General features: G+C 42.1%; 1 protein-coding gene across 1 annotated transcript in view; it reads right to left on the minus strand.

Moving 5' to 3' along the window:
* Positions 1–24,577, minus strand: part of ak8 (adenylate kinase 8) — a 179,600-nt gene that overhangs the window by 92,067 nt on the left and 62,956 nt on the right. Inside the window, exon 6 of the mRNA XM_043720309.2 lies at positions 22,129–22,210. Within this exon, the coding sequence (XP_043576244.1) occupies positions 22,129–22,210 (82 nt within the window). The remainder of the gene's footprint in view (positions 1–22,128; positions 22,211–24,577) is intronic.

The raw sequence follows: 24,577 nt of genomic DNA on the forward strand, positions 1-24,577 counted from the left end.
AAGGGGAGAGATACGGGGTCCACTTTTATTTCCGTTCCTAAAATTTCTGTCAGGGTACTTGCTACTTTAGTCCAATATCTACGGATCTTATGACAGGTCCATAAGCAATGTACAAGAGTGCCCACCTCTGTTTTGCATTTAGGACACATTGGAGATGCTCCTGCCTTAAATTTTGCCAATCGAACCGGTGCTATATGGGCCCTATGAAGTATCTTCAGCTGGATAGCCTGGGTTCTGTTACAAATAGTAATTCTTCTAGCATTTTCCCAGATATCATTCCACGTTTCTGTGGAGATTTCTAGTCCCAGATCCTGATCCCATTTTTTAAGCAGATTATCCATATCTCCCGATACTTCATCATGTAGTAAATGATAAATATTACTGACGGAAGATACCCCCACTGGTCGTAGGACACTACATTCTCTATCGGATTTATAAAGACTATCTAATAACGTAGTCTTCTTCTGTATATAATCTCGAATTTGGAAGTATCGAAAGAGGTCTTCATTTCAGTTTTAAATTGACCTCCTCTAATTCTAAGGCTGTATCCCCGCCTGACGGAAACAAATTCCCAGCATCCACCCTTTCTAAGCCAGGCATTATCTTGTAAGTTTCTATTAGATTTCCCCTCAACCTTCTAAACTCTAATGAATACAATCCCAGGATCCTCAGCCGTTCATCGTATGTTAAGCCTCCCTTTCCAGGGATCATCCGTGTAAATCTTCGCTGGACACACTCCAGTGCCAGTGTGTCCTTCCTGAGGTGTGGGGCCCAAAACTGGACACAGCGTTCGAAATATAGCTTTATAAAGTCTCAGCAGCACATTGCTGCTTTTACAATCTAACCCTCTTGAGATAAATGATAAGACACAGGCTACCCTCTGCAACCATGGTTGATGACTCTATTACACAACTCCTGATTGAGGTCAATGCAGACACAATCTTGTCCATTCTTTGACCAGACCCATTGTGGAGCAGATGATACATTTGCTGAAGATGAGGTTCCTATGTTTTGATTGGTTGGTAGTGATGATAGAGGTGTGCATATGTGCACATTGTATTTGCAATACAGTTCAGACAATGCATGTTGTTATTCTTAAATGCACTGTACCACTGGAGCAGAACAACGGAGGATGTGATGGGCTCTAGAAAACTGAGAAAGTGGCAGCAGTCTTCAGATGAGGAAGATAAGGGCTTTGAGCAAGAAGAATACCTTCAGATGATAGAGGTCTGCAGCACTGGCTCGTGAAGTTAGACATGGCACATGAAGACAATGATACATGAATACATCCAATAGGTGTGAACTAGACGCAATGATCACTCTGACTGTAAATCTGTTGCTACCCAAAAGGCAAGCAGAACCTATTTGTTCCCAGAAGATTGTGATTGGCTTTTTTCTTTACTTTTGATGTTCTGAATAAAAGTAAGTATTTCCAACTATTTGATGGCTTTCCATTATGTGATGGTTCCACTGGGCACTGGGGAAATAGTAGCACACTCATTGACAGGGGTCTAAACTTGAGTAGCTTTATTTTTAAATAGCAATATATTAATGTACACTTGTATAAACAATGAAGCTGTACCACTTATGTGCTCTGAGAAGCATTCTTTTTGGTTCCCCTCCCATTTTGCACAGTGAAGGGCAATTCCTGGCTGGCACTACTTGACTGGATGTATGACTTGACTAAAAGTACAGCCAGCACCAGGAGTCCTGGCAGGTCCATAAGACCATACAACATAGGATTGGAAGTAAGGCCATTCTGCCCATCAAGTCCACTTCACCATTTAATCATGGCTAATGAGCATTTCAACGCCACTTCCCCATACTCTCCCCGTAGCCCTTAATTCCTTGCGAGATCAAGAATTTATCAATCTCTGCCTCGGATTCGTTTAACGTTCCGGCCTCCACTGTGCTCCACGGCAATGAATTCCACAGGCCCACCACTCTCTGGCTGAAGAAGTATCTCCCCATTTCTGTTTTAAATTGACTCCCTCTAATTCTAAGGCTGTGTCCACGGGTCCTAGTATCCCCGCCTGACATAAACAAGTTCCCAGCATCCACCCTTTCTAAGCCATGCGTTATCTTGTAAGTTTCTATTAGATTTCCCCTCAACCTTCTAAACTCTAATAAATACAATCCCATGATCCTCAGCTGTTCACTGTATGTTAGGCCTACCACTCCAGGGATCATCCGTGTGAATCTCCACTGGACATTCTCCAGTGCCAGTATGTCCTTCCTGAGGTGTGGGGCCCAAAATTGGACAGTTTTCCAAATGGGGCCTAACTAGAGCTTTATAAAGTCTCAAAAGCACATTGCTGCTTTTATATTCCAACCCTCTTGAGATAACTGACAATATTACATTTGCTTTCTTAATCATGGACTCAACCTGCAGTTAACCTTTAGAGAATCCTGGACTAGCACAGCAAGATCCCTTTGTACTTCAGTTTTATGAATTTTTTCACCATTTAGAAAATAGTCCACGCCTGTGTTCTTTTTTCCAAAGTGAAGACCTCACATTTGCTTACGTTGAATTTCATCAGCCATTTCCTGGACCACTCTCCTAAACTGTCTAAATCAGTCCTAGTACTAGTGAGTACCTGTGCCTTTGGCAAGAAGTAAGCAAAGTGCCATTGAGGCATAGTGCATAGATAATGAGGCATGTTACAGATAATAGTGTGTGAAAATGCATTTGGGATCACAGCAAGAAATGCTCCATGAACCTTTTACCCTGAACCATTGCCTTTATCCTGCACTCAGACATTCATAATATTTCCAAATTTCAATTTTCAGTGGATTATAACACACATTCTACTTTATGAATGCAGGTTTATTAACGATGTATTATATGCTTCTGTGTAATTGAATGCTATCATTGTTGAGAGGACTGAAGTCCAAACCAGAAGGAAATCTGGAATTGGTGATGGCATAATGGTAATGTCATAAGACTAGTAATCCAGAACCCCAGATTATTGTCTTGAGAACATAGGGTCAAATTAGACCACAAAAATTGAATTCAACGAAATCTGGAATAAAACATTCATCTAATGGCAACCATGTTGATTGATGTGAAAGTCCGTCTGATTTATTAATGTCCTTTAGGGAAGGAAAACTGCTGTTCTTACCCAGTTACCCAGTCTGGCCTACATGTGATTCCAGACCGAGATCAATGTGGTCGACTCTTAACTGCCCTCTTGGCAATAAATACTAGCCATATGAATGACACCACATCCTTGAAAATTTTTTTTAAAAAATGGATGCACTGGGTCAAAGCCCTGACTGACATTGGTTTTGGCATCACTTATTTCCTAGGAATATTTTAATGGGCTTAAAGGTGCCAAGGTCATCGTTTGATATGATGTTTAGAACCTTACACTATAGGGATAATAAGTGGAGTACTATACTGTGTATCACAGAGAAAAGGTAATGGCATTACACAAAATTTGAAAACACAGGATATATTTTCTCCATTTTGAAGGGGTAGGGTAGGTTGTCGGAAGGGCAAATAATCAGGGGATGGCACTAGAAAAATATCCATCTCCTCCTTGCCACCCTAGTAATGAATTCCTGGGTGGGAGAGTCCATGGATGACTTTCTTGACTCACCACTAATTAAGGTCCTAGAGCCTCAAATTCCTAACACCTCAATTATCTGCAGAGCTCGCAGGCAAGGAAAGTGGCTGCCTGATTTTTTTTTTTGGCCGTGGTTGGTTACAGGAGGCTCCATTTGCTTCCTGCTTAGAGGCAAAAGGGTGGCTGCTAAACAGACCTCTGACCTCGCCTCCTATCTGCTATATCACCATCTTCCAACCACTCCCATCTAAAAAAAACTTGCCTCTACCCTATTCTTGAGTTTCATGGTTGAACAGCCTAGGCCTCCAATGACTCTGTGCAGCTACTAGTTAGAGGGCAACAGTCTCAGGCAGGGCAGATCTCATGGCTGGAACACCTGACAGATTGGAAAGGCTGCCATTCAACACTTAAAGTATCTGATTAGCACATAATCCAGGTGGGTTTCCTTATTAGCCAGGATGTTATTAATGCTCCAATATTTAGTGCAAAAAGAATAAAATTCTGGCCTATATTTTTCCCATGGATATATCTGAAAGATAATAACTCCAATATATTTGCTTTACCAAATAACATTATAGACTAAATCAGCAGGATATATGGGTAATTTTTCAATTGCACTGCAAAACTTTGCAATATGTGCTCATATTCCCATGGTTAAATATCACACGACACCAGGTTATAGTCCAACAGGTTTATTTGGAAGCAGTAGCTTTTGGAGTGCTGCTCCTTCATCAGGTGGTTGCCATAGTTTTGCAGTGTAATTGAATTTTGTAAAATTACCCTTACCAAGCGCATAATTGAGTACTGTCTTATATCTGTGCAAGATGAATGAATGATTTTATTGTCACATGTATCTTAAGTGAGAAAAACAGTAAAATACAGTGAAAAGCTTTTCCACTGTCCCCACGATCTGGCACTATTTTGAATAATTTAAGAATAAGAAAAAAATGTAGACATTGCTTAAATAGAGTCCACCAGTCTTGAGCCAGCTCATCATCAATGGTGCCTGAGTTGCCATCCCTCCTCCACTGCCTCACCACTGTCCACACCAGACCCTACAAACATTGAAGTCACCACTCTTCAAGTGCCATCTTTCACCACTGAGCTGATTCACCTCTGCTACTGTTTCGCTGCCACCTGCACCGGACCCATCAACATCACGTTGCATCTCATCGCTGGGCCCACCTTAATGCCCTGCGGCCTCTGTTTCACCACCACCAGTACTGGACCCAACCAACGATGAAGTCGCTGATCCTCAGGCACCATCTTTCACAATTAGGACCACCTCATCAATACCATCTCAGTCAATGTAGCAGCCACCAATTTTGGTGCCAGGTCCCATAAGTAGGGGCTCACATAAGTGCATGCTGGGCCCACTCACCGCAGTCACGAAATCTGTACTGGACCAATCCAAGACCACACTAGGATCCCACACTGCAGCTGATGTCATCAGAGCTCAGGACAAGAGGTAAGTAAAAGAAAGAGGAAGAAACAAAAAGAAAAGAGAGAAAAAGAAAAACAGTCAGAGCGCATGATCCCCAGCTCAGGAACCTACAAAAAGACCCTCTCTTTTCTTAAAATTCATGACTAAAAATATTCAAAACTGCAAGTTGCAGTCATCTGTTATTCTGGTTATTAAATCTGGGATAAAGCTTTTGAGTTCCGTTGAAAGTTGGCATTCAACAATAGAGTCTTTAAAGATGTTTTATTTGAAATGTTTTCATTCAACAATAGAGCCTTCACAGATGCTTATTAAATCCTTGGAAACTTTCAAACTCTGATGATTATTCGATTTAGATTACTTACAGTGTGGAAACAGGCCCTTCGGCCTAACAAGTCCACACCAACCGGCTGAAGCACAACCCACCCAGACCCATTCCCCTACATTTACCCCTGCCCCTAACACTACGGGCAATTTAGCATGGCCAATTTACCTAACCTGCACATTTTTGGACTGTGGGAGGAAACCGGAGCACCCGGAGGAACCCCACGCAGACACGGGGAGAATGTGGCGGGAATTGAACTCTGGCGCTGTGAGGCAGCGGTGCTAACCGCTATGCCACTGTGCCGAATTGCTACCGTAAATGAAAAATTCAGTACATTTAACTAGTTAGGGATTTGCAAGACCGCATTGACTTGCAACTATAAAATATCTAGCTTATCTTTGTTTTTAACTCTTGCTTCTGCCATGTAGCTTTCTTGATAATTCTATTTTTATTTCTTCTGGCAAATATCCCCAATAATTATACTCTACCAGCAAACATCCAGATTTCATTGCTAGGCAATTAAAGAAGCATCAATTTTATAAGTTTGGTTAAGACTCCAGGAGGCATGGTTGGCAAGTTTGCAGATGACACCAAAATTGGTGGTATAGTGAACCATGAAGAAGGTCATCTAAGATTTAAGAAGGTTATCTAAAAGCAATCCTTGGTCAATTGAGGAGTGGTAGGTGGAATTTAATATGGATAAATGTGAGGTATCGCATTTTAGTAATATGGACAAGGACAGGACTTATACAGTTAATGGTAGGGACCTGGATAGTGTTGTAGAACAGAGAAACCTGGGGATTCAGGGACACAATTATTTGAATTTTGCATCACAGGTCGATAGGGTGGTTAAGGAGGCATTTAGCATGCTTGCCTTCATTGCTCAGACCTTTGAGTATAGGAGTTGGACCGTCATGTTGATGGTGTACAGGACATTGGTGGGGCCTCTTCTGAAATACTGTGTGCAGTTCTGGTCATATTGTTACGGGAAGGATATTATTAAACTGGAGAGGGTTCAGAAAAGATTTACCAAAATGTTGCTGGGAATGGAGAGTTTGAGATATAAAAATAGATTTGAAAGGCTGGAATTTTTTTAAAGATTAAGGATATCGAAGTTTATAAAATCATGAGGGGTGTATATAAGGTAAATGGCAAGGGTTTTTATCCCTCGGGTGAATTGAATTGAATTGAATTGAATTTATTGTCACATGTACCGAGGTACAGTGAAAAGCTTTGTCTTGTGAGCAATACAGGCAGATCACAGAGTTAAATAGCATAGATAAGTAAATAATAGATAAACAGCGGCACAACAGAAACACAGATACAGACGAATGCTAAGAGTTTGTGAGCTTATTCAGTATTCTAATGACAGTAGGGTAGAAACTGTTTCAAAACAAGCTGTTGTGTGTGTTCAGGCTTCTGTACCTTCATCCTGATGGTAGAGTTGTAGAAAAGCATTGCCAGGGTGGGATGGATCTTTGAGAATGCTGGCGGCCTTTCCTTGACAGTGGGTCTGATAGATGGATTCTATAGTTGGGAGGTTGGTCTTTGTGATCGTCCGGGCCGAGTTCACCACACTCTGTAACCGTCTCCGATCTTGAACGGTACAGTTGCCATACCAGGTAGTGATACATCCAGACAGAATGCTCTCAATGGTGCACCTATAAAAATTGGCAAGGGTATTCTCAGCTGCCTGAGGAAGAAGAGACGTTGTTGGGCCTTTGTAATCGGTGAGTCCACATGAAGAGTCCAAGAAAGCTTGCTGTGGATAACCACTCCCAGGAGCTTGACACTCTCACTTGTTCAACCTCTGTGCTGTTAATGTGTAATGGGGCATGAGTAACATCCCGCCGAAAGTCAATAATGAGTTCCTTGGTTTTGCCGGCATTGAGAGCTAGGTTGTGCTGAGTGTACCATTTTTCCAGGTGTTCTATCTCCTGTCTGTAGTCTGTTTCGTCACCATCTGAGATTTGACCGACTATGGTGGTATTATCAGCTAACTTGTAAATGTCATTAGTCTGGTATTTGGCCATGCAGTCATGGGTAAACAGCACGTACAGTAGGGGCCTGAGTACACACCCCTGGGGGGGGCCTCCAGTCTTGAGTGTTAATAAGGATGAAATATTGTCTGCAATCTTCAATGATTGTGGCCTGTGGATCAGGAAACTGAGGATCCAGTTGCAGAGAGTGGGACTTAATCCGAGATCACTAAGTTTAGTAATCAGCCTCGAGGGGATAATAGTGTTGAAGGCTGAACTGTAGTCAATGAGTAGGATTCTTACTTAGCTGTTTTTGGTGTCAAGGTGTTCTAGGGAGGAGTGAAGGGCAAGTGATACGGCATCTGACATGGATCTGTTGTTCCGATTGGCAAATTGGAGTGGGTCAAGAGTATTGGGAAGGCTGGAGTTGATTAATGCCATGACCAGCCTTTCAAAGCACTTCATGACCACCGAAGTTAGGGCCACTGGGCGGTAGTTATTGAAACATTCTGTATCACCCTTCTTAGGCACAGGGATGATGTTGGCCCTCTTGAAACAGGCAGGGACAGTGGCCTACTGCAGGGAGAGGTTGAAGATGTCTGAGAAGACCTCTGCTAGTTGATCGGTGTATGCTCTGAGTGCACAGCCTGGTACTCCGTCTGGTCCCATCGCCTTCCTTGGATTCACATGAAGGAAAACTGATCTGACCTCTGATGCAGTGACTGTTGGATAGGTTTATCAGGACCTGTCAGAATATGTGTTACCTCTCCGCCGAAATTCTGCTCAAAGCGAGCGTAGAAGGCATTGAGACGATCTGGGAGGGATGTGTCATCGTCTGCTATCTTGCACTGTCTCTTTTTAGAAACTGTGATGTCATTCAGTCCTTGCCATAGTCACCAGGTGTCTGTCTGGGTCTCTAGTTTGGATCGGTATTGGTCCTTGGCTATCTTAATGGCTCTGCGAAGGTCATTACTTGGATTCCTTATATTTGTGTGGGTCTCCTGATCTGAAGCCCCAGGCCTGGTTTATAGCAGGTTCTGTATGCCCTGATTCATTCAGGGTTTCCTGTTGGGGAACACCCAGATTGACTTCCTTGGTATGCAGTCCACCACACATTTGCTGATAAAGCCTGTGAAGGTGGTGGCATACTCATCCAAGGTACCAGCGGACTGTTTTGAACATAGCACAATCAGCCGATTCCAGATAGCGCTAGAATTGATGCTCTGACCAGCACTGGACCTGTATCTGTGATGGGGTCTCCTGCTTGAGCTTTTGCTTGTAAGTAGGGAGAAGAAACACAGTATTGTGGTTGGAGTTCCCGAAATGACGGCAGGGGATGGAGCAGTAGGCATCCTTCACAGTGGTGTAGCAGTGGTCTAACATGTTCAGGCATCTAGTTTTTTTTAAACAGTTAAACTCACCTTCCCAGAATTCCTTCGCTCCTCCCTCGCACCTCTTGGCAAATGGAGCCCCCAACACCTGAGGTAAGTCTTTTAAACGGTTAGACTCACCTTCTGACAATTCCTGGTAATGTTCTGGTGGTACTTGGGCAACACCTTCCTTAGATTGGCTTGATTGAAGTCACCTGTTACAATAAACAGGTCCTTGGGGTGTTCCGTCTCCAGGGTGTTAGTGGTGGAATACAGCACATCGAGAGTTTCCTCATCCTTTGTGGCGGTATGTGTACGGCAGTTAGTATAGCTGCGGTAAATTCCCATAGTAGATAAAGGGGTGGCATTTGATGGTGAAGAATTCAAGATTTGGGGAGCAATGTCTGTGCACCACAAGTTGTTGATTAAAAAGCAAACCCCTCCACCCTTTGTCTTATCCAAGGACACTGTATAAAATCATCAGCCTGAAGTGTGCAGTTGGGAATGGATGGGTTGAGCCTGGTTTCTGTGAAGCAGAGTGCACAGCAGTCCTGCAGTTCACACTGGAAGCTGAGCCATGATCTGAGTTCGTCCATCTTGTTCTCCAGAGATTGTACATTTGTGGGGTAGTTCAAAACTAGGGGGCTTGTTTTTAAGTTGAGAGGAGAAAGATTTAAAAAGAGGCAACTTTTTTACATATAGAATGTTTTTTGTGTGGAGTGAATTGTCAGAGAAATTGGTGGATGCAGGTACAGTGCAATGTTTAAAAGACATTTGGATAAGTTCATGAAAGTATAGGTTTAAAGAAATATGGGCTAAGCACAGGCAGATGGGACTAGTTGAGTTTGGGAACATGGTCAGGGTAGACTGACTGTCTGCCCTCTAACTCACTCCACACTTTCCCTGGAGTTCTACAGAGGGGTGTACCCTAAACCCCCTTTCCCGCCGTAATCTCTCGAACATTGTCCTATACAGGGCAAAGGTGGGACCTGTCAAAAAGTTGCAGTAAGAAGTTATGTGTGTGACTGTGGCTGTGTGTGTGCACACTATTTGGAGACTTACCCCACAAAGGCAGCAGCAGCAATCTTGTTGTTGGTGTACAGTCTGGCTGCCCGGGAGAGGGGGAGGGTGGATGGGATTGGGGGGGCGGTGTTGGACTGGGTTGGGGGCGGGGGTGGGTTCACGGGTGGGGTGGGGTTGGAGTGTGGGGTCAGTGTTGACGGGGTTGGGGGCAGTGATGGACAGAATTGGATGGGGTTGGGAATTGGGACGTTGTTGCATGGGGTTGGGGGCAGTTGGATGGGTTTGGAGGAGGGGGGTGGTGTTGTACAGGGTTGGGGGCAGTGATGGACAGAATTGGATAGGGTTGGGGATGGGGACATTGTTGCATGGGGTTGGGGGCAGTGTTGGATGGGTTTGGGGGAGGGGGGGTGGTGTTGGACGGGGTTGGGGACAGGGGACTGGTTTGGGAGGTGGGGGCAGGGTTGGATGGGTTTGCGGGCGGGGGGCAGTGTTGCATGGGGTTGGGGGGAGGTGTTGGACGGGGTTGGGAGAGCGGGGGGTGGTGTTGAACGGGGTTGGGGCGGGGGCGGGGTTGGACAGGTTTGCAGGGCAGGGCAGTGTTGCATGGGGTTGGGGGGGGCGGTGTTGGATGGGGTTGGGGGACTGGTGTTGGACAGGGTTGGGGGGTGGGAGGTGGATTTGGGGGCGGAGTTGGATGAGGCGGTGGACGATGTCAGGGGGCGAGGGCTCGCATGCTGTGTGCTGCTGCAATACCCTGAACGGGGAGCAGATTTTAAAGCTCCGAGCCCGAGAGGAAAGGCATTTAATCAATTAACCTAATAATCGATTATCCAAACAAAATATTGCCCACCCATAACGTTCGGATAATCGAGGTTCCCCTGTATATGTTAACAGATGAGACTTCAGGCTAAAGTGGACATGTTTTGGAAGTGACCTGCATAATTAAAGGGGAGTGGTCAGCTCTCTAGCTGAGCAGTTCAGCCCAGAACTAGGTAGAAGTTCAGCAGTGAACAGGCTCTCTCTCTCTCTCTTTCTGCCCTTCTAACTTTAACCTGTAAGCATCTGTTCCCTTTCTTTTACTGTTTTTTGAGGGGGTTTGCTTATTGGGAACTGTTGTGTATATTCAGAACAGCATAATTAAGTCTAGTTTGAATAGATTGTGTTCTATAGGGATTCTTTATTCTGTTCTTTGTGTTTCATTGTGTAATTTTGTGAATAAATTTCTGTCTCTTTTAAAACCTGGTAGTCAACCGAGCTAACTTACACCCAGCAATTTTCTCTGTGCACATGCTGAAACAAATTGTAAAGTTATGATCTGGGTTGCCAGCTCAAAAATGTTTGAGTGGTCTAGCCTTGTCCATAACACGTTGATTAGGAAAGGCGCTGGGAACCTAACATATGATTCTAAAAAGATTAATGTGGTATTTCAGAGATTTTACTGAATTATACCAATCTGAGGGTTGTGAGGAGGGACGGGCCAAGATGGAGTCCTTTTTCCAGGATCTGGAGCTTCTGGGTGTGACCCCCGAGCAAGAATCTTTTCTCAATGCCCTCTTATCAGAGCAAGTGCGGCTGGATGCTGTGAAGCAGCTTCAGACTGGAAAGGCCCCTGGTCCTGATGGATTTCCCAGCGAATTTTATAAGGAATTTATAAGCATATTGTCAGGCCCAATACTCAACATGTTCAATGACTTGTACAGTCATGATAATCTCCTGCCATCTCTAAGAGAGACCAATATTTTGTTTATTCTTAAAAAAAGGGAGGGTCCTGGAGGACTGTGCTTCTTACAGGCCCATTTCATGCTCAAATGTTGACTTTAAAATCCTATATAAGACTATTGAATTAAGGCTGGAAACTGTGTTATCTTCTATTGTTAAAGAGGATCAGATGGGCTTCATAAAGGGCCATCGATCCTCCAATAATATTAGGAGGCTGCTTAATGTAATTCAAGAGTGTCAACAACAGTCAATACAGGGATTGGTGATTTCTCTAGATGCAGGGAAGGCATTTGATCGAGTTGGGTAGCCGTACCTTTTTTATACTCTAGAGCAGTTTGGCTTGGGTGAAGCCTTTATAAGATAGGTAAAGGTTCTCTACAGTGACCCTCTCACTGCAGTCATCATCAATAGGGTATAATCAAGCAATTTTTTAGGGGCAGTCAATAGTGTTGTCATTGCTTTTTACATTGGTGATTGAACCGTTGGTGGAGGCCATTCATAGGGATCCTAATATATTGGCTCCAGAAGCAGGGTCAAAATTACACAAGATTTCATTGTATGTGGACAATATCCTCATTTCTTTTGTCAAATCCAACAGTTTCGGTGCCTCGCTTGGTACACTTTTTCAGGGTACAAGATTTATTTTGCAAAATCAGAGGCTATGCCTATGGGTGGTCTTACGAAGGTACAAGGTATTGAGGGTGAATCTCGATTCCCATTTAAGTAATCACGGGGGTTTTATGTATTCGGGCATATTCATCACTCCAGTGTTTGATCGGTTGTTTAAAGCTAATTTTGTTCAATTATTTGACAAAATCAAAGAAGATCATCAAAGAGGGGAGGTACTTCCGCTCTTATTAAGATGAATATTCTCCCCCGTTTGTTGTACCCTATATGAATGCTCCCCCTGATTTTCGATAAGCAAACGTTCAGGAGACTGAATGGCTGGATCAGCTCTTTTATTTGGCATCATAAGTGGCCCCTTATTAAATTAGCTAAACTGCAGTTGCCTCACAGATTGGGGGGAGTGGATCTTCTGGACATTAAAACCTATCAACTGAGCTCACTTTTATCTTACGTGAGTGACTGGACTTGTGGGGACCCTCTTTCAATATGGTTAGATATCGAAACCTCGCAGGCAAAGTGCCCCCTTACGAGCTTGCTGTTTTTGGACAAAATGAGGACTGTTAAGGAATATTGCCATAACCCAATAGTTGTCAATATTGTTAAAGCATGGAGGGCAATTCGGCAGAGAGCAAGCAATATTGGCAAAACATCTTTTCTTACACCTATAGTGGGTCTGCCAGGTTTTTAACTGGGGATAATGGATTCAGGATTCAAGTTCTGGGCAGCTAGGGGTGTGTCTTGTATGGGTGATTTATTTGAGGGAGTCTTTTGACCAGTTAGTGCAGAAATACAAGCTATCTAGCCGGGACCTCTTTTGTTTTTTTTCAAGTTAGGGATTTTATTCAAAAAAAGACTCCACTTTTGACTGATCCCTACAAATCCGACATAAAGATGCTGCTCAGTGCTAACAGTACACTTTCTGTCAGCACTCTATATCATCAACTGGGGGGGGGGGGGGGGGGGGGGGGGGGGGCGGCCCCTCATATGAGTTTGATCAGCTTGGCAGGCTGTGAGAGAGAGAGAGCTAGGCATTGAGGTCTCCTCACAGGCATGGGAAGATGTTTAGGAAAACGCAAGAAAGATATCAATTTGCAATAGGATCCATGCTTTACAGTTGAAGATTCTCCACAGGGTCCGCTTGGCTCCAGATCGTTTGTCAAAATTTAAACCAGGAGTATCTTCAACATGCCCCAAGTGTAAAGTTAGTATGGGCACTCTTACCCATTGTCTCTGGTCCTGTGGCAGGCTTCAAACATACTGGAGCACTGTGGCAAGTACAATGGAGGGGATTTTGAGTGTAAGGATGGAGAAGGATCCAATCTCTCTTCTTCTTGACCTGCCCAGTGTATTCCCTGTAGGTGCGCATAAGAAAAATCTTTTCAACATCCTTTTTGCACAAGAAAGAATACCTTGTTAGGTTGGGTGTCCAAAAATCCCCTGGGCCTGTTGAGTTGGCGTAAGGTTGTTATGGAACATATCCCCTTGCACCTTCTTACAAGTACAGTACACCACAAAACTGAGAATTTCTATAAGACACGGCGGCCCTTTTTGGAATACCTGGACACAGATTTGTCTGCCACACTAATGAGGGCTTTTATATAGCTGTAACGATTGTGTTTACGGATCTGATATCCAGACAGGGGAGCTGTGAACGTATGAATTATGGAAATTAATGCTCTCGATATTTTGAGAGTTAGTGTTTTGGTTTGCTAAGCTGTATTATTATTTATTAGTTTGTTGTTAGTTATTATTTATTTAGTTAACTAGTTAGTTGAGATTTTTTATATTTTTATATATATATTTATACATTTGTGCATGAGGGTGGTTTGGGTTTTTAAAACTTTTTTGTGTTCTTTCTTTGTACTGTTTTGTATTTGTTGTAATATTAAAATATCTATTTTTCAATAAAAATATATTTTTTAAAAAGTCCTTCCAAACGAGGATAATTTGCATTATCACTGTTTTGAAACAATTAAGTTGAGCTGAAAAGATACTTTGCTCAAGATTAGAAAAAAAAATCTTTTTATTATGGTTTTACACATCAAGATTACTTCTTGCTCTCATTGCTGTGTAACAGATTTTATCATTGTTATCTAATACGTATAAGAATTATTCAGTCTAGAACTTAATTGTAAGATGATTAAGGTTACACTTTTGTAAAATCACAAGGCATGGCACTATATTTTCCAGCTGTTTTTATTGTATATTTTCTTGGACACAAAAGTGCAAATTGTCTGAGAACAAAGAAGTAATGTATCCTTACCCTTTACAAAAAAAGGTTGCTCTTACTGGTATGCAGGCAAGAAATCAAGATGATCCAACCTTACTATGTAATATTTATAACTTTGGTGTTCCCTGATCATGCTTAGACAGCTTGGAGATCATTAATTTTTTCACATACTTCACGTAGCAAATGATTTCAAGAGAGGCATCTGTGAGGTAATCCATTTTGGATCTAAAAAGGTTTAATTATTTTTTATTCATCCATGGGAGTGGACATTGCTGGTTAAGACAGCATTTAGTGCTAATCTCTAATTGGCTAGAGGGCACGGCAGATCACATTTAGGCTAGACCAGGTAAGGACAGATTGCCTTCCCTATAGGACATTAGTGAACCGAGTGGCAGTTGGGGGGTGGGGAAGGTGGTTTCCTGACTATTAGCAATAGTTTCATGATCATTGTTAGACTCCTAATTTCAGATATTTTTAATGGAGTTCAAATTCCACCATCTGCCATGGCAGTATTTGAACCCAGGTCCCTAGAACATGACCTGGGTCTCTGAATTAATAGGTCTAGTGATAAAACCTGATTGCTTTTTAACCGTGGCTTGCTCTGCCAAATAAGAGAGTGATGTGGGGATGCCAGTGTTGGACTAGGATGGACAAAGTTAGTAGTCACATAACACCAGGTTATAGTCCAACAGGTTTACTTGAAATCACAAGCTTTTGGATTGCTGCTCCTTCATCAGCTGAAGTGGCCCACTTGATTTCAAAATGTTGAACTATAACCTGGTATTGTGTGACTCCTGAATGTAAGAGATTAGTTAAAAGTCAACTGCATTGCTATGGTAGAGATATATAGGCCAGACCAGTAAGGATGGCACATTTTCTTCCATAAAGCCCATTATAAAAGAATCACAATCAATGACAGTTTAATGGCAACTATTACTAAGACTAACTTTATATTCTGGATGAATTAATTAAATTTAAAGTCCAGCTGCCGTGGTGGGATTTGAACCCATGCCCCTACAGTATGAACCTCTAGGTTAATGTCCAATGACATTACCGTAATACCACTAGCTCCCCTTGAAGTAAGTAAACTTACAGAGCTATGGGATAGAGTGGAGGAAAAAGAACTGATTAGATTGATTCACAAAGAGATTCAGTGGGCCAAATGGCTTTCTTCTGAGCTGTAAATGATGATGCCTCTCTAACAAGCTTAAGTGGCTAAATGGCCTACTCCTGTTCTTATTTACTTCCTATAGATTTAAAGCTTTCATCTGGTTATTTCTTTCTTTCTTTATTGGAATTCCTTTAGATTTGGCACATGAAGCAACAGTGTCAAATAAGTTCACCAAATGATTAAGTCAGCACAATGCTAACATATAACTAAAACAAAGACTTTTTTTTTGAAAGAGTTTGAAAGGCTCCAAATAAACTAATTGTCCAGCAGACTGACTTATGTTGAGTATAAATGCTGGCCTGGTTTTAAATCCAGCCCCAGACAGATGGGATGAAAGTCTCTGACAGCTGTCAAGGGTCCTAAATGAAATCAGTTTGGGTAGTGTCAAGCCAATTCCCGGCAGTCACAAGTTCTACAAAATTGGCTTCAAATTCAGTGCAACTGGCAGTAAATGGTCGATCATAATCAGACAAGCCATAAGGATAGTTAATATGGGAGATGGCAATGTTGCACTGATTTAATAAGGAATTCTTTGAAGCTCCAATGTGGTGTATTAATAACTGTTATTTACAATACACCTGAGCACAATACTCTTGCTGATTACAAAGAAAACAAACATTTCATACTCCAGCAACTTAAGGAATATAAAACTCTCCAAAAAAATGAAAAGGGTTTTTTTTCTATAATCGTAAAGAAAGAGAGTGATTGAATTCGGTTCCCTTAATTTCTACCACTGACTAGTTTTTGTCACATATTTATTAAAAGGTTGTGGGCATGATGGCTAGGCCAGCATTTACTGACTATCATTAATTGCCCTTCAAAAGATGGCGGTGAGCCTTCTTGAACTGCTGCAGTCCATGAAGTATAAGTACTCCCACAGTCCTGTAAAAGAGGGAGTTTCAGGATTATGACTCAGTGATGATGAGGGAATGGCAACAAGGGACCTGGTTTTCCACTATACCATCCAAGAGATAGCAGAGAATGCATGCCTTCCAATTATAATAGCTGCAGTTATTTAACATTCTGAAGAGTATTAACTGGCTGAACAAAGTTAAAAATCACACAACACCAGGTTATAGTCCAACAGGTTTAATTGGAAGCACACTAGCTTTCGGAGCGACGCTCCTTCATCAGGTGATTGTGATGAAGGAGCTAGTGTGCTTCCAATTAAACCTGTTGGACTATTACCTGGTGTTGTGTGATTTTTAACTTTGTACACCCCAGTCCAACACCGGCATCTCCGAATCATAACTGGCTGGAGACAGGGATTCCACATTTCACTAAGGTGGAAGTCCTTCCTCAGATTGCCAACCATAGATCTTTAGGTCCTAGAGCACCAGTGACAGGAGGTGAGACCAGAGGTTTGGGGTTAATAGGGGTTTGAAGATCTTGATGGAAAGGTCAGACAAGCAGGAGAGAAGAATCACACTGAATGGGTGAAAATGTGAAAAGGGGACCGTTGAGGGAGATATGCTCGAGTGGGAAATGAGTGGGTAAATTGAATAAGAGGCAGTGCTCTCAAGATCAGTGGCACTTAAACTTCCAGCCAGTGACTCCTTTCAAACTTCAAATGAGGACACATATTGCATCTCTCAATCAGCAGCCCATAAGCACATTTGTGAATTCACTGATTACATTTATAAGAAATCAGCACAGTTTGTCCAGTTCACCATAGACCGAAGGACCCAAGGTGCCTGAGATGTCGGGTTTGCAACCATTGCTGGGTTCTCATAGATACAAGGGGTCATCAACTGCACACATGACAATCAGAGCTTCATCACATTAACCAGCCAGATTCCTAAACAGAAAGAGATTTTACTCTCTCAATATCCAGCTCCTTTGTGATCACAGGCAACAATTTCTGTAGCTGTGTGCCCGCTATCCAGACAGCTGTCATATTGGTTACAATTTGCACAGTTCCCAGGTTGCTCAAATGTTTGTTCCAGGGTTGGCTTGTGGTGAGAAGCAGACATAGCTAATGATCTCAGTGCACATACTTCAGACTGATGTTGAACAATGCTACAATTCTGCTCATATCTTTACAAGGGCCATCACTGAGTAGAAAAGTAGCCTTCAGAAGTTTCGCTTCTGTTGCCTGGACCACTCAGGAGGGATATTCTAGTGCTTAATGGACAGGATCTTAAGGACTGTGACTGTCACTGTGCCCTGCACAGCAAAGCTAAACGACAAGGTAAGAACTGAGAAGAGGGAGAGATGGGCAGCCACCTGTTTCTTCAAATGATGGTGATGAAGGAGCCAATGCTAATGATAAGGGCGCTGAAGAAGACAGGGCAATAGTGAGTCATGGCAGACAGACCATAATTTGTAGGAGCAGAAGTAGGCTATTCCGCCATTTGATCACTGCTTATAGGTTTCTCAACCCCATTTTCCTGCCTTCTTCCTGTAGCCTTTGATTCCCTCCTCATCAAAAATCTATCTCTGTCTCAAATATACTCAATGACTTGGCCTCCATAGCCTTCCAAGACAATGCATTCCACAGATTAACTATCCTCTGGGTGAAGGAAAATCCTCGTTTTAGTTCCCTTCACTCTGAGGCTGTGCATCAGGTCCCAGTCGCTCCACCTAGTGGAAATATCTTTTCCATGTCCACAGTGTCAGGCCTCTCTGTATTCTATAAGTTTCAATGAGATCTCACCTCATCCTTCTAAACTCCTTGAGTACAGATCCAAGAGACGTCAACTGCGCTTCATATGACAAGCCCTTCGTTCCTGAATCCTTCATGGAAATCTCATCTGGACTCTCTCCAAGGCCAGCGCATTCTTCCTTAGACACGAAGCCCAAAACTGCTCACAATATTCCAAATATGGTCTGAGTTTTATGCAGCTTCAGCGGTACATTTCTGCTCTTGTATTCTAGCCCTCTCAAAAGGAATGTTAACAATGAATTTGCCTTCCTAACTGCCAACTGAACCTGCATGTTAACCTAAAGAGAATCCTGAACTAAGACCATAAGCATGCATAGATGTGCATAGTAAGCACAATCATTCTCAGACCTGGGCAGGGATTAATCTGACATAAGGACCCTGACCTCCTTTGGAGGAGTGAGGTATTGAGCTGGCAGGAGAGCAATAGGAACGAGGGTGTGCTGGAGAGGAGGTTGAATATTTACAGCCACCTAGTGATAAAGCCTCAATCAATGCAAATCAAGCACACAATACTTTAATAAAACTTTAGTATGTGTGGCAGTACATGACATCAACAAATCTTCATGTCAAGAACTACATGCTGAAGGCCACCAAGGCTCAATAGGGAAAGACCACTGTCTAAGGTCTTTCTGCCAAAGTATAACAGGGGTCCGTTCAGACCCTCTCCGTTCAGACCCTCTCCCAAAATGAACATAAATAGTTTACTGATATGTAGAAAATATCTTGATTTTACAACTGTAGAGAAGCTGAAAATTTTCAAAAATTCCAATGTGCTGTTTATCTCTTGTCTCCGCAAAGACTGTACAGAACTGATTTAGAACTTCACAGACTTCACAGAAAGAATAAAGTATACTTTCAAAATAAAAAAATCTCAGATCATATTTTGTTACTGTATCCTTATCCCATGAAAACTTCTGGTGAAAAGCCATTAGATGTGTGCATTTTCCTAGTTGTGAACAAAGTGGAGGGATCTGATGGTGTGACAGTATGTCAGCTGCTGAATATTGTAGCGTGACAGGCAATATGTCTGTGGTGAAAGTAGTACTACCCTGGTAGTTGCAATAAGTGATAGATGTTGTCTATATATTAGACATCTAATGGATATACCTAGCAGCCAATCTGTGTGGGACAGTCCATTTCTGTGGCAAGTTTACAGTACTAATGCTCACTCATAGGGGAAAGAAATATTGAATAGATAGTGCATCGCTAGCTGAGCATAACAGGTGATTTGTTCTCTTATGGTACTCAACTTAGGTTCTCATCTACTATCCACAGGTCCTGACCTCCACAGCCATCTCTGTTCAGTCTGTATTCATCAGTCAGAAAGGCCTCTTGCTGCTATCCCAAGGGAAAAGAATTTCCCCTCTCTCCTGAATGAGCTTCACGAGGACTTTGAGGGAGGTGTTTCTGAAATGGCGCCTTGTATCAGACATCTCCAGGGTGGGTTGGAAGATGATGAGAGGTTAAGTGATGCTCCTAGGTTGCAAGAAGTGAATTGCTTTGTAAATATGGTGCCTTAGGAAGTGGGGCCCAGAAGGTCCCTGGCATAGAACGTCATGCCTGCCTGCATATAAACTTTAGTGCTTGACCCATGCATGCTCATGTAATGAGCTGAGAAGAATGTAATTGCGCAAGAAAACCCAAATAGAAATACCTTCCGTTTTTAGGCTTGCCTTCACACTTAATCTCAAATAAAACAGAATCCCACACTCAAAGAGGCCAGTATGCTATCACCAAGTCACCCTTTATTTACATGTGCATAGTACTTAACACTGACCCAGCTAGCACAGAAACAGCTCTCAAAGTGAACTGAACCTCTGACACTCCTGTTTATTTTATTTATTTTTTTTTTTTTTTGAAGGGGAGGGTAGGGACTAAATCAAAATAGAGTTGGAGGGAGAAATGATGCACTCCACTCCGTGCGCCACTCCTGTTCTCTTTTTTTTCCCAAAAATCTCCTGTTATTTTTTTTTTCTTTTTTTTAATTTTAACCCCCACACTACCACCTAAGTGCGGTAGTGCTTATTTTATCCCCACCACCCATGGTGTGTGTGCGCAGGTGTGAGACACAGTGAAAGACACAAAGTGCACGAATCTTTATTCAATTTCCAACACCAGGCAGATAGGAAAACACCCGGGTGGCCAGTGACAAGCACTGCCCTTTGATCAAAACAGTGAAGGGGAGTGGACACTCCTGTTTATATCTGTCAAACAGGGCTCCCTGAATGGACCAGGTTAACAGCCCCAATTATTGAACTCATATTCTATAAAGTCCACTTGACTGACCTCTTTACAATCACTACACATCCAATGTGTAGAGATCACTTTAATTAAATTCAGCAGTGTTTTACTTGTACTCTCTTCAATTTAGATTGCTTTATTCTCCATTCAGAATGTGGTTTCCTTTATAGTGGCAAAACCAAATGCAAACTGGGTGACCATTTTGTAGAACACCTCCGCTCTGTCTGTAAGAAGGACCCCGACCTTTCAGTTGCTTCCAATTTCAACAAACCATCTTGCTCTGATGCTAACATTCCTGTCCTGGGCCTGCTACAATGTTCCAATGAAGAACAAAGCAAGTTTGAGGGACAACACCTCATTTTCAGTTTAGGCACTTTGCAGTCTCCAGGGATCAATACCGAATTCCACAAATTTAGATCCTGACCATATCTGTTCTACACTTTTCTTACATTCTTGCATTTGTTACATTCCCTCCACCACCACACACACTACCTTGTCATGTGTGTGCCCTGCTTACTTTGCTCTCAGTAGAAAGGCCCCATTGTCTCCCTTTCACAACTTAATTTACACTCATTTTACATCTCTTTTTTTCTCTTTCACCACCATTAACAACTACTTTGTCTTTTGCACTGGGCCTGTATACCATTTCAATTCAGGCAGTATCCGACGAGCAGCAAAATCGATGTTTCGGGCAAAAGCCCTTCATCAGGAATAAAGGCAGAGAGCCTGAAGCATGGAGAGATAAGCTAGAGGAGGGTGAGGGTAGGGAGAAAGTAGCATGACCTGGGAGTTGCAGTGGGAGAGAGATTCCCTGAGATTCTTGTAGAGAGAGGAGGAAAACTTCTTCAAGGCAGGCATCCTTGCAAGAGGATTCGCAATAGGGTTAAAATCAACGAGGTAAAAACAATGACTGCAGATGCTGGAAACCAGATTCTGGATCAGTGGTGCTGGAAGAGCACAGCTTTTGCCTGAAACGTTGATTTTGCTGCTCGTCGGATGCTGCCTGAATTGCTGTGCTCTTCCAGCACCACTGATCCAGAATCTGGTTTCCAGCATCTGCAGTCATTGTTTTTACCTCGTTGATTTTAACCCTATTGCGAATCCTCTTGCAAGGATGCCTGCCTTGAAGAAGTTTTCCTCCTCTCTCTACAAGAATCTCAGGGAGTCCCTCTCCCACTGCAACTCCCAGGTCATGCTACTTTCTCCCCATCCCCACCCTCCTCTAGCTTATCTCTCCACGCTTCAGGCTCTCTGCCTTTATTCCTGATGAAGGGCTTTTGCCCGAAACGTCGATTTTGCTGCTCGTCGGATACTGCCTGAATTGCTGTGCTCTTCCAGCACCACTGATCCAGAATCTGGTTTCCAGCATCTGCAGTCATTGTTTTTACCTCTGTATACCATTTCACCCTACCACCACTTCTGTCAAAAGTATAGAAGGACTCATTTTCCCACTCCATTCAATTCTGAAGAAGAGTTATGTTGGACTCAAAATGTTAGTTTGTTTCAGTCTCCATAGATGCTGTCAGATCTGAGGAGTTTCTCCAATATTTTTTGCATTTGTTTTACAGTTCCAGCAGTAATTTACTTATTTTTTATGTAGAATCCACTTGATGGCTATGAATAGTTTTATTATAACAACAATTTAAGGGAAAAATGTGGAATTAAATTTCTTTTTCTGGGGTGCAATAATCTGATGACTTCATCCTATTTTTAAGATTAATTTTTAAGACTTTGCTTTTAGTTAATATTCTTATCCATGATAACTTACCAACATGTTCTGGCGCAATTCCCATTTCTTGTAATGCAAGTGCTTGTTCTCTAGTTTTTGGGAAACCCACTAGGATCCAACCCTGAGACAACAAACAATCAAAGGGCACTTTGTTACAATTATCAATATGAAAGGGAAGTATGTTTTAGAACTTACTACATAGGATGATATTAAACATACCATACAACTTTGTTAAGAGCACAAGGTTAGCTTCATAATTCAGAAATTGGTAACTTTCCGACTCAACACATCGCATCCACATCAAGTTCTCCCAAACATAAGACTTGGCTTTCAACTCTATGAATGAATAGGTTTTGAGTAAGTTTAAACTTCACTCAAAATTACATCTTAACCTTAACTTCAGAAAAATATTTTGTTTCTACGTTACCCACCAATCATCAAGGAGTAAACAGCCATTAAAATAAACTCTATGAAATTTCTCTAATCCCACAGGTATTCAAGTAAACCCCAGAATATTTAGTTCAAAAACACACAACACCAGGTTATGGTCTAACAGGTTTATTTGAAAGCACTAACATTTGGAGCGCTGCTCCTTCATCAGGTGATTGTGGAGCAGAATCATATGACACAGAATTTATAGCAACAGGATTACACAAATTAAATAATATTAAACAAATTTAGTTTGAGTCTTTCATCTTTTAGAATGATCATGTTGGTTTCGGTTCCTTCATATGTAAATCCCAGAACTTTTTTAAAGTTACATTCTCGAGATAGCTTTTAACAATAGGTGCCATCTCAGCTTAGATATTGCATTGAAGGTGCGAAGTTAAAGTCTGTCTGTGTCCTAATGTTAGGTCAGACTGATTCTATTTCTAAAGTGGAATTTACAGAATTTTACATGGATTTATACAGTTTTTGAGCAAAATAAAATGTAATTCTGCAATTACAAATTCACCCAACAAACTTGTATGTGTGTGTGTATATGCAGGGGAGACTGAGTGAGTATGCATGTGGGTGTGTATGTGGGAGTCTGCGTGTCTGTGAGAGAGAATGTATGTGTGTGTGAATGTAATGGGGTATAAGTCTGTGAGAGGGTGCGTGTGTGGGTTTCAATGTGGGGGGGTATATGTGCGAGCGTTTGAGGAGAGTTTGTGTATGAGAGAGGGACCGTGTGTGTGTGTGTGTGTGTGTGTGTGTGCGCATGCTTGTGTTTGTGTGTATTGTGCAATGGGGTCACCTGTAGTGCGCCAAGAACCCAAGGTCCCAGTTGAGGCCATCCCCATTGGTACTGAACTTGGCTATCATCCTCTGCTCAGCCACTTTGCGTTGTTGCCTGTCCTGAGGTCTGCCTTGGAGAATGGCACACACACTCTCTCAGACATTCACACCCGCACAGACACATCCACATGTACACACTCACTCGGTCTCCCCTTCACTCACACACATGTAAGTTTGTGGGGTGAATTTATAATTGCAGAATTACATTTTATTTTACTCAAAAACTGCATAAATCCGTGCAAAAGTCTGTAAATCCCAATTAAGAAATAGAATCAGTCTGACCTAACATTTAGGACACATCCACATATACTCACTCGGTCTCCCCTGCACTCACACACATATAAGTTTGTGGGGTGAATTTATAATTTCAGAATTACATTTTATTTTACTCAAAAACTGCATAAATAAATGCAAAAGTCTGTAAATCCCAGTTCAGAAACAGAATCAGTCTGACCTAATATTAGGACACAGACAGACTTTAACCTCACACCTTCAATGCATTATCTGAGCTGAGATGGCACCTATTGTTAAAAGCTATCTCGAGAATGTAACTTTAAAAAGGTTCTGGGATTTACATGTGAAGGAACTGAAACTAACATGATCATTCTAAAAGGTGAAAGACTCAAGCTAAATTTGTTTAATATTACATTCTATGACACTGTAATCCTGTTGCTATAAATTCTGTGTCATATGATTCTGCTCCACAACCGCCTGATGAAGAAGCAGCGCTCCGAAAGCTAGTGCCTCCAAATAAACCTGTTAGACTATAACTTGGTGTGGCGTGATTTCTAACTTTGTCCACCCCAGTCCAACACCGGCACTTCCAATCCAGAATATTTATACTTCTATGAACCAAATTTAACTTCTATTCAGTATTGATCTACAAGCCCTCGTTGACTTTTCCAAGATTGAATGAACTGTTATGTTTCAGAAATTTTTCAAGCACCTGTGTTTTGCTACAAAGAACCTTTACTCAATGTTTTCTGAAGGGGAGAAAGTAGAATAGTATTTAGTATTTTTGGTTAGACTATTTTTCATGTATTCACCGCTTTCATTAAAATGTTTTTAAATCTTCAGTCTCACTTGATTATCACCATTTTCCCACATCATTATAGGGTCAGAGAACAATTCAGTAGGTATCCCATCTAGAAGCACTGTTTAAATCTATATCTCATGTATCTACTCTCTTCTAATTTCTGATCTCTGTAAA

The sequence above is a fragment of the Chiloscyllium plagiosum genome, unplaced genomic scaffold (assembly GCF_037043375.1).
Source record: "Chiloscyllium plagiosum isolate Xiang-an unplaced genomic scaffold, Cpla_swu_hap1 HiC_scaffold_21, whole genome shotgun sequence".
Taxonomy (NCBI): Eukaryota; Metazoa; Chordata; class Chondrichthyes; order Orectolobiformes; family Hemiscylliidae; genus Chiloscyllium; species Chiloscyllium plagiosum.